The 10556-nt window shown below is 43.0% G+C and overlaps 1 protein-coding gene across 1 annotated transcript in view; it reads left to right on the top strand.

Moving 5' to 3' along the window:
• Positions 1-10556, top strand: part of tmx3b (thioredoxin related transmembrane protein 3b) — a 37968-nt gene that overhangs the window by 10590 nt on the left and 16822 nt on the right. The window contains exons 10-12 of the mRNA XM_075452339.1: positions 5345-5443; positions 8679-8736; positions 8942-8995. Of these exons, the coding sequence (XP_075308454.1) occupies positions 5345-5443; positions 8679-8736; positions 8942-8995 (211 nt within the window). The remainder of the gene's footprint in view (positions 1-5344; positions 5444-8678; positions 8737-8941; positions 8996-10556) is intronic.

The raw sequence follows: 10556 nt of genomic DNA, 5'->3' as shown, positions 1-10556 counted from the left end.
TTATCGAGTTCTGTGGCTCAGAAATGGTCCAAGTGTCTCACCTGGAGTGAAAGCAGAGCAGAAAACTCACCCGTTCTGACCCGCCTCTGGTCTTCAGGATCTGAGGCTCATGTCATCCGACCGGTCCCTGAATCTCCACTGACTGCCTCTCGGATCGGGTTTGGAGGAGTCTTAAGCCACCGTATGTGGTTCTGTGTTCGCCTCGCTTTGCATGGTGTCATGTCAGAAACCTTTTATCGAACCTTATTTGGCTGAACCTCCGACACATATTTGCATAGCTGCGGCGTGAGTGCAGCTATTTCACTGCTTTGTTTTTATCTCCTGGTTTTAAGAATTTGCAAACAACTTCCATCGTGTTCTCCCACTGGCGTTTTAAAAAAATAAAATAAAAAAAGTAATTGGTTTTTTTTTTTTTTTTTTTTAAATGTAGTTTGTGAAGAAGCCGATTAGAAATTCGCTGCACACTTCCTGCTCTTCCTGTGCACGTCCCACTCTGCCCAAACTGTGAAGTGATATTTGATGCATTTTGTCCAGCTGTGGCACCCTTTTTGCATTGAGATATAGTGCTTCATGCATGTTTAATTACTCAAATCCTCAGTTTCCTCCTGCTGTACAGGTCTGCACTTGTTACTGTCCTTCAAGCGCAAGGTGATTTTGATCATTATTTGTTTGCATATACAGACACGAGCTGACGTGATACTCAGAGCGTGTTCTGTTAAATCGCTTTCCTGGTTAATGATTTGGTCGTGGCGCTCCTTTTAGGGAGATGTTCATAAAGCTGCCAGCTGCGAGGCGGAACTTCTTTGCGTGTGTTTATTGGAAGCATTTAATCTAAAGACTGAAAGGGACATGTTGCAATTGCACTTCAGCAGGTGATAACACCATGATGGCTAACGATCCCATTTATAGGTGCTGCAAATGTCTGACGCATCTGGGCCATGACGTCATTGGCTCAGAATGTTTCCAACATGGCGTCTAGGCAGAAGCGCTCCAAAGTTTGGTTAAATTTCACCAAAAAGGAAAAAAACTAGGGCCAGTTGCAACACGTGCAGAGCTGTGATCACATCAAAGGGGGAAATACTTCCAACATGCTGAAACATTTGACCACACAGCATACAGTTACTTTGCGCTAATGTTATTATGATTATTATTTACTTTATTTGTATACCTTTCATACATAAAATATAACATAAAGTGCTGTACAGGTTAAAAGGTTAAAACACCAGACCCCCCCCCCAAATCTCCCACCCCCCATGTACCCACACACACACCCACTTACTCGCTACATACAGTGGCAAACATAGGCTCTTTAAAATGCGATATTGCTGGGCACTGAGGAACCAGGTGAGGAAAGCGTTAATTTGGGGAGCCATCCACACCGTGCAGCGCTCCTCCAGCCCATCCCGGACAGGCCCCCAGAGCAATGCCCAGTGTGGAGGGCTCCCCTTGAGGAAAACACTGGAGCTGGAGGATAAAAACAAGGCAGGATAAAATCGATATTCAAAGTAGTAGTAAAAAATAAGATGAGAATAGATGGAAGCAACAAATAAAGTAAATAAATAAATAAATAGAAATGATCAAAAATAACGATAATAATAATAACAGAATACAATAAATACATTTAAAAGGCATAAGATATTATTCCTAAAACATTATCTTAGAAAACAGCCTAAGGCTAGGATCTTAAGTTAAACACCATAAATAAGTAGTTAAAAGGGATATAAGAAGGATAAGAAGGAAATCAATTAAAAGCCTAGTTAAAAAGGTGTGTCTTGAGCCTGCTTTTAAAAACATTGACACAATGTAAAGTCTTTGACACCCTGCTAAGCGATGGCGGCGATTCTCGCGGGGGAGCTCGTGGCACAGCGTCTTCCGTCTCAAAAGTCCCAGGTAACGTAAAACCTCCAGGTCCTGATGATTGTAATAATGTCATCAACATACTGTATGAATAATTTCCATCTGATATGAAGATGTAGTTGACGAGGACTGCAAGAGAGAGGCGTGCTCAGAGGCAGTAGCTCCCCCTTTCATCGAAGCAGGAAAAAAGTAAAATGAGGCGAAAATAGATAAAATGTTGGTGCATACTTGAAATTAAAGTGTTACTGCAACCAAAGCCATTTGTACTATATATATATATATATATATATATATATATATATATATATATACACACTTATACTTTTAACATCAGTTATATATAACTGGATGAGAGTCGATAAGGAACCGAATCGATATGGACAATGGAACCGGAATTGCTAAATTCTTAACAATTCCCATCCCAAATGACGGCATGTAGGTACTTCACGAGTGGACAGTGTTCACCTCTTAATTATTATTTGTATCTGCAAGCTTCTCTGGACGTAAATGTTCATGTAACTCACCTCTGTAAATTACATCGAGGCTGTAACTTGTCTTAAGTCATGAATGGACTCGGTTACATCCATCCCCTCAGACTGACTCAAGGTTTCAGAAGTGTTTCTTCAAGGTTTTCTTGGTGCTCCAGACCTCAACTTGACTTCCATCGCTGGCTGCTGGCGTTTTTATATTTCTTTACAAACCAAGCCAAGACACACGTCAAAACACACAACTATCCTTTTATCTGTTTTTGGGCATCGAGTGTTTTCATTTTCAGAGTGCAGGTCAGATGCTCGGAGAATTCTGTAGGTGCTGATAAGGTTTTTATCAGCGATTCAGCTCGGAGAGATAAATAAACATCTGTTTTTTCTTAAAGTTATCTTTAACTTTATGCCTTTTAAACTTCAATATGTGTAGAACTTAGTGGTGAACATGCTGACTCACCTACCCAGAGCGTCCCTCCTCGAGCCAAACTTAAAGAGCTCTTTGCATCTTTTGATAATATTACACTTTTTAAGCATAAACTCTGTTAACATTTGGGGCTTTTCTATTCTGCAAAATGTAAATGTTCTAACTTTAGGACTCTGACTGTGTTCGAAACCGCATACTTCTCCTTCTACACCTACTACTCATACTAACTTTTTGAGTTGGTATGCGAGTTTGAGTATGCGAGAAGTTCCCGGATGCATACTAGATTCGCCGAAATGTTGGGTATGCATCATGAGGTTACTACTCGTACTCAAACTACCCAAGATGCAACGTAACGTGACGTCGCCGATCGTCATTTCCTGTCAAAACGGCAGTTTCAAGCTAGCTACAACGAGGGTATGTTCACTTCCAGTTTTCAAAACAAAAGCACCAATTGTATCGTAATGGCTTTCCCTATGATAAAAGGCAACGGGTATTTTATTTTGTGAAAGTAACCGGAAGTGCATTGCTCAGTACGGCTAGCTTAGGAGCGCCGAATTCGTCGGAACAAAATTGTAAATAGCCGGTATTTTGTAAGATTTTCAACACGTTGGGGATCTAAACGACTACTTTCTCGCCTGAAAATGTTTCAAATATTGCTAAAGTTTACAGAGTTTAGAGCTTAAGCGAAATCAGGTTCAGGCTGGCTGATTTTGGTTCGGGCAGGAGCGAAATGCATTGTGGGTAAACGCTCTGCATACTGTCTGATCGATGAGTATGCAGAATGGAAGTATACAGTTTGCAAGTATGTAGTATGTGGTTTTGAACACAGCCTCTGTTTTCTGCTCATCTTCTGCTACAGATTGAAATAAACAGCCTCACTGTGGCACCAAAGCCTCCAGGATTCATCCACGAAGTGAAATCTCATTGAAATCACCGCAGCAGTTATTGAGATGCCTCGGCCTTTGAACTGGCAAAGAAATCTCCTGATTATCTATTATCTTATGAAAATGAGAAGCAGGATCTTCCTCTCTCCATCCAATAGGAACGTAGAATATTCCACATAAAGGTTTCCACTGTATGGTGTCGGTATTACTCCACGTTCTGTTACATTTTCAAACCTCGATCTTTTCACCCAGTGGCACCTTCCGTCTTACCCAGTTAGTCATCTTTGATGCTCCTCCCTCCCTCTTTCATGCTTCTCCCTGCGGTTCTGCTTCTTTCAATGCTATTTTGCATAGTCTTGGAGGTCTTCTGTGCCATTAACCTTCATCCTTGAAGTGTGTCGAAACCTCCTCCTCCCTCCGCTCCGTGCTCTGACACCGGATCATCTTCACTCCACCCACTTGTCCGCTGTTATTCCCCCTCCTGCCCCTCATCGCTCCATCTCGTCTCGGTGCGAGCTCTCGCCTGACAGGCTCCTGCAGGGCGGCGTGGAGTTTGTGAGGCTCACACCCGGGGAAGGGAGCAGTGCTAATTTGTTTCAAGGTGAAGCAGGTTCAGTCGGTGTAGAAGAGCTTCATCAGACTGCACAATCTCTGAAAGGGGGCCTCCCGCACGCTTTCTCTCTGTGCTGCTTCTGGGGAAAAGTTTGGCAGCTGCATGCTGTCTTATAAAGCCAGAACATCTGTGGAAAGAGTCTTTGGAATGTCTGCTACATCGACTGACTCAGCAGGCTTTGCAGCAAGGCTCCCGCGCCTTCGCACAGCAGCAGCACTGACAAATAGATTCTCAAACTACTGCAAGCTACAACCTCAGGCTTTTAAAAGCATGTTCCTGGTTTTAAGTTGTCATGTTCCACGTCATCCTCCCTGATCCTTCGAGGCCCGGCGGCAACAAAAAAAAAAACGATGTTAAAAGTCATCAGTGTTCTTGTAATTAATGTAATGGCAACTGAAAGGTGGTGATGACTTATTAATGTGTCATAATGAGGTCCCAGCTACATTTGACATCAATTATGAGCTTTTCGGCCTCCTCAGCTGTTCTTCTCAGGCAGGCTAACTGCAGCCTTTTTGCAGCCCCCCCGGGGACAGTTTACATGCAGTGTGCAGATGTTGGTGGAGCAACAACATGTGGCTCGCGCTCAGAAAGAAACCTGCTTTATTTTTCTGATTGTTCTCCTGATCCACACATGTTGAGTTATGCATTCGCTGCGCTTCCGCCTGTAAATAAACCTTTGTTTTTATTAAGACAAGACGTGCTGTACATTCGTTCTGAATAAAAATGGATCTTTCTTGAGTATTCTCCAACCTTCTGATACTTTTGTTTATGTGTGCATTGATTTCCTATCTGCTCTCTGAGTCAGACTTTTGGACTGTTTCAGAATGCAAATGGTTCAGCCTTTCTGAATGATTTGGGGTTATTGTTCAGCTGACCTGTGTCTGTGAATGCTCAGCTTGTGTCCCCCTCTTTACCCCCCCCCCCCGAAGAGCCTACATGTGGTAAACACTGTGATCGTCTGACAGTCCGGCCATCAATACACTCCTCTGCTCCGCTTCTGATATGGACGGCCTGTGCGCTGAATGTCAATAAGCTGCTTTGTCCTTCTGCCTCTGAAAGGATGTGTCTCCCTGTGTTGCAGAGTACGAAGACGGGAACTTGTCATCTTGGGTGAACAAGGAGCGCTTCCAAGGATACCTTCAGATTGATGGTTTCACATTGTATGAGCTTGGAGAAACAGGTATGCTGTTTTCATGCAATGCACAACTTCTTTAAAGGGATAGTTCGCCTCTTTTGACATGAAGCTATATGACATCCCATATTAGCAATATAATTTATGAACATTTTCTTACCACCTGCTGTGTCCTGTGAGCCGAGTTCCGGCCTCGTTTTGGCGTTGATGAAGGTAGTCCGGCTAGTTGGCTGGGGTTTAAAAAATAAAGCGTTTTGCTTCTGTATGTCATACAGCTTCATGTCAAAAGAGGCGAACTATCCCTTTAAGCTTCACTATACATTCATCAAGGTTTATGGTTTGGTCCTAAAATGGTTGCCAAAATGTCCCTTAAACTCTGAAAACTGTGGAGAGAGGGATGTCCAGAGATGAGTTTCCAGCCAACAGTACAAAAGCTCAAAGTATCCATTTTGCTGTCACACAAAACAAAGAAACATGGCTAAATTGTCCCATTTGAAAAGCCAAATCTGGGCCTTTTTTGGGGGGGTTTTGTTTTGTTTTTCTCATACTTCATCACCAGAATATATGCGGCTCCATTTTCTGCAGACTGACTGGTTTAAACGGCTATATTTCCTCAACTGTGAGCATAAGTTGTGGTTTTTTTTATTGCTTGTTTTTGTCCGTGTGTGTGCGCGTCCTTTTCACTGTTTACGACCAAGGGAGCCAAAGTCACTTGTGAGCATTTTCAAACTGCATATTAAATACAAGCATACATCATTTAAAGTGCGTCAGCACAGTTTTATTATATTATTAAGTCCCCAATGTTCAGCAGCCCGGCCCCTCAAAAATACACTCTACCCCATGGCAGCTTAGAAATAAAAGAAATCAAACCTCGTAGAGCTGCTGCCGTCAGGAGAATCATTAGCCTGACGTGTGTGTGTGTGTTGGGGCTGTTGGAGAAAAGAGTCTCTTTGCCCTCCAGAAATAAGCCTTTGTAGCTCTTCTTGCTCAAATACACTTTTCCTTGAAAAGGTCATTTAAACACGAGAGTGAAAGACAAACTGCCTCTTAAACGGCTGTAAATGGATGCAGAAAAAAATGTGCCGTCTAATATTAGATGAAGCATTTTCCTCCTTTATGTGTGTTTTTACTGAGGAGAGGGATGCTCGGCAGACGGCAGCTTAGATTTGTGCACATGACGATCTAAACTCGCTGCTCGGCATCAACGTTTCTGCTCGTAAATGTTCTCCGTGGCATCGTAATTGGATAAACACCGTGCGACTGATTAAAGACCTCGCAGTTTAGCCCGATGTGAATGTGTGAAAGCGGTAAAAATAAAAAATGGCAGCCACCTTGTCTCTGAAGTCTTTCTAAACCAAGTTTAACATTTCATGCACTTGGGGCTCAGTGCAGCTGGTGGAATGACATTTTATGCTCCAAAATCTTCCATCCCACACATCATAAGTCATACTGACACGAAACTTGGTACACGCATCTAAATACCAGAGTGAACAAAATCAACGAGGAGCCCGAAACTGTAATTTAGCTCTATTTATGAGCCATAATTGAAGAGACGGAAACACGGACGTAGTGTCAGATTGATTGCATATTGGAAGCCGAATCTGTTTGGATATGTTGAAGGAGCAGCTCTGTTTTCTTCATGGTGCACAAGGCTTTTTCCTCAGAGGGTAAAGACGACCACGAGAACTCAGGCAGCCCCTCGATAGTGCAGCTACATGTTTGTGCATTAACGCTGGCTATGCTCTCCGTGCCAGTCATATTCTGGGTAAACAGTTCTTTAAACCAGAGGATTAGAAAGCGAGCTGGGTTTTCAGATGGATATATTAAACTAGATTACATCGCTGGACACGAGCGAATACGACTTTATATAAGCTTTCACCAGCAAATTGTTCAACTTGAAAGGACTGGAGCGTTTATGAGGGATTCATGACACAGCAATAAACGCCTTATAACTAAAGAAGTCTAACTATCCTCTTAGGTTGGAGGATGAAGCTGCAGAAGGCAGCACTGGCTTTCTATTTCAGCATTGTTCCAGTTCATCTGTGGGTCACAAAATACACCAAAACACACAGAGGGACACGTCAAGCCAGAGGGTAATGGGCCATGAAGCTGCTTGTTGTAACAAAGAAGCATTGAAAACAAAGAGTTTCAGGGAGTTTTACGAGTCTTCAAAGGCAGCGAGGGCTACGTAACTTTGGCTAAAATCAGAACAGCTCGGGGGTCGTTCACAGACCCTGAACTCCGATCTTCTGCACAGCATCTGAACCAAAATCCATCTACGAACAGCTTGTTTTCTTACATCTGCACTGCTTTATCCTCGTGATGATGACACCTGCGTTTATAATGGGGCTTTGGCCGTCAGGTCTGTGGAAAGCGAGAAGCCTTTCACCTATTGGACGTCATTTTTAATGGAAATGTGACCACTTAAGAGCCTTGTAAGCATTTCAAACTACCTTTTAAGCCATGAAAGTGACACGACCACATTGACAACTCAGAAGTTTTACTAAGAAATTGTTTTTCTACCCTTTTCCGTCATTTTTTTTTCAACCCATAATTGTGGCATATACTCAATTTGAGAACCCCAGAGTGACACAGAAACATCCCTTTGCTCTTCCTGACGATGCACTGATGAATGAAGTTTTATTTGCTGATTATTCCAGCACCGAAGAACATTCAGCTTCTACAACATCAAATCCAGAACACCTTGTTACTCAAAGACTGCACAGAAGTAATTATGCATATTCCCACAGGTAGAGTTCCACATGAAGCTCCTACGCAATCCAAGTTATTTTGAGTACATGTTGAGGTGTATATGAACACTAGTAAAATAAAGTGTTGTTCTTTCTCTTGATGCCTGTTGTCCACTATGTTGACACAAGCTTTCAGCATCAGGGGCCAGCAGGGGGCAGGCTGGCACTCTCCTCCAAACGTGAAGGGGCTTCCAGCCTCGAACCAAACCAGTTTGAATAAGAGACCTTTAAAGTTGTGTAACGGTGTGCCTTTCTTTTAGTAGTCCCATTTGTTGTGTTATGGGTTTTTGTTGGGTTTTGAATGGCACTGAAATGGCTCCTCTAGCAGAAAGTGACCACTTGTTTCCTGTCCAACCTAACTGAAAGCCTAAGTTGGTTTAGTGTTTGAGTGATGAATGAGTAAAAGCGCCCTCTGCCTCTTCCTTTCAACCCCCATTTAGAGGTGATGCATCTCCCACGGAGTCCCTAACTCGTCTTCACACCCTCTCTTTGTGTGCCTGATTGTGATTTGTAATCCTTGTCTGCCACCTCAGGCAAACTGGTGGCGATTGGAGTCATCGATGAGAAGCACTCCTCGGAGGAGAGCAGCAGGTACAAAGAACACTGAAATTAAAATGCATGCTTCTTTATAAATTGTCACCACGCTGCCACAATAGCCACACTTAAGTGTGCGGCTTTCAAATAAAGATAAGACTTACTGTTATTGTTGAAAGCTTCCCACTAATTGCAGCCACTGGCTAAAAAAAGATAGGCGCCAACTCATGTGGTATTTCACTCTCTTCTCATTTGGTTTTAGATTAAAGACCTTGATGCAGAGGGTGGCAAAGGAATACAGAGAACATTTTAACAGGTAAGGCACGAATGCACGATGAGGTCCGAGATGAAAGCTTGTACATATATTCCAGGATGGTGCGCTCACTGGGGAATGCTGCTTTGTGTATTCACAAGCAAGTTTGTCAGAGAATGTCTGTTTTGTTTTTTTGTTTTTTTTGTTGATGTTCAGTAGAGAGGTAATTATGGGAAATGTCAGCTTCCAAATATAGGTGTTCTTTTCAGCTGTCAATCAGAAACTCAACTCTGCTTGTATTAATGCATAATTCTCTGTTTTCCGCTGCTCCAATTGTGCAATAACAACACGGGAGGGGTATTTATGTTCTGTTGTTTGCCCTGTTCCTGTGCTGGAGAGGAACTGCTGTAACAAGGCAAATAAAAAAAGCACCGCAATGTTTAATCTCACAACAGTTATTTTGGCTCCAGCAGTGGGAGGACAGCTGGTGACAGACACCCAAATGTTTAATATAGACGTGTACAATCAAGCGTAATGGTTGGTAGGCTAATCTTTCAGTTTAAAGCGAGCGTGTGCTCAGCTGAAGAGGGAAGTGAAGAGGTGCGTCTCAAACCGCCACGATCAAAGTTGTTTCTGCCTTTTCAGCCAACCCCATTAGGGCTGATTGGATTACGCAGATCTCTATCATCAGTTGTAGCCCTATCTGCCGCACTGCCCAGCGCTCCTTTTGAAGACTCGTGAGTCTGAGAACCCCGCTGAGATCAGAGCCGCCTGCAGCGCTCTGACACACCTAAACGTTACGCGTAATTACAAGTCGTCGTCTGCAGCGACGCCCCCGGTGGTGGGTGGAGGCGACGCATGGAACCAGGAGAACACGGGAGAGATGACTGACATTTGAATGAGCTGATGCTGTTTGATGCAGTAATCAGTGTTGCGGTGTTCAGCTCGCCCACCATTTATGTGGAGGGACTTAAAGGCACATCCCTGCACTTGTGGGAAAGTCTGATTTTGTCAATTGGCATGTGTGTTGAGTTGAAATCTCGCACCAGTTATTATCATCTTGAGTTTCATATGCTTCTGACAAGAAGCCTTATCACAGAGTCCCTCAAACTGAGACTTTTAACCCATGATTTTTTTCTATAAATGGTATTGGGCTCCTTGGATTCCCTGGTTAAAGGCAATTAGACTTGGGGCAACTTATTCTCAGCGCCAGTGTGCGCTTTATAGTGTCACTAAGTGCCATGTAAAAAAGATCCAGTTCTGCCCTCAGCTATATATAGGCTGTTATGTCGTGTTATTGTAGTTCTTTGTTTTGGTAATAAGTCCCATGAATTCACTATTCTGGTTCACTGCGACTGCTCTCATCCAGCTGTTCTCAGGGGAAAAACCTCTTAAAATATTCTGTGTTTTATTTGCCTCGAACCAAACGGCAGAGAAGCTAACGAGCTACAGGAAGCAGCGTAGCTTTTATTAGCAGAGAAGTTGTTTTGGGGTTTGCACTTGAATCATAACTCCTGATGAATTGGAAGATTTCCCATCGAGCTGATATTGATAGTGCCTGATTTTAATTACTCAATTAAAGGGAAAGTTCTTTTATTTATTTTTTTTAAAACCTGGACCTTAT

Source organism: Odontesthes bonariensis, chromosome 20, assembly GCF_027942865.1.
Source record: "Odontesthes bonariensis isolate fOdoBon6 chromosome 20, fOdoBon6.hap1, whole genome shotgun sequence".
NCBI classification, from domain to species: domain Eukaryota; kingdom Metazoa; phylum Chordata; class Actinopteri; order Atheriniformes; family Atherinopsidae; genus Odontesthes; species Odontesthes bonariensis.
This window is presented reverse-complemented; position numbering and strand designations above follow the sequence as displayed.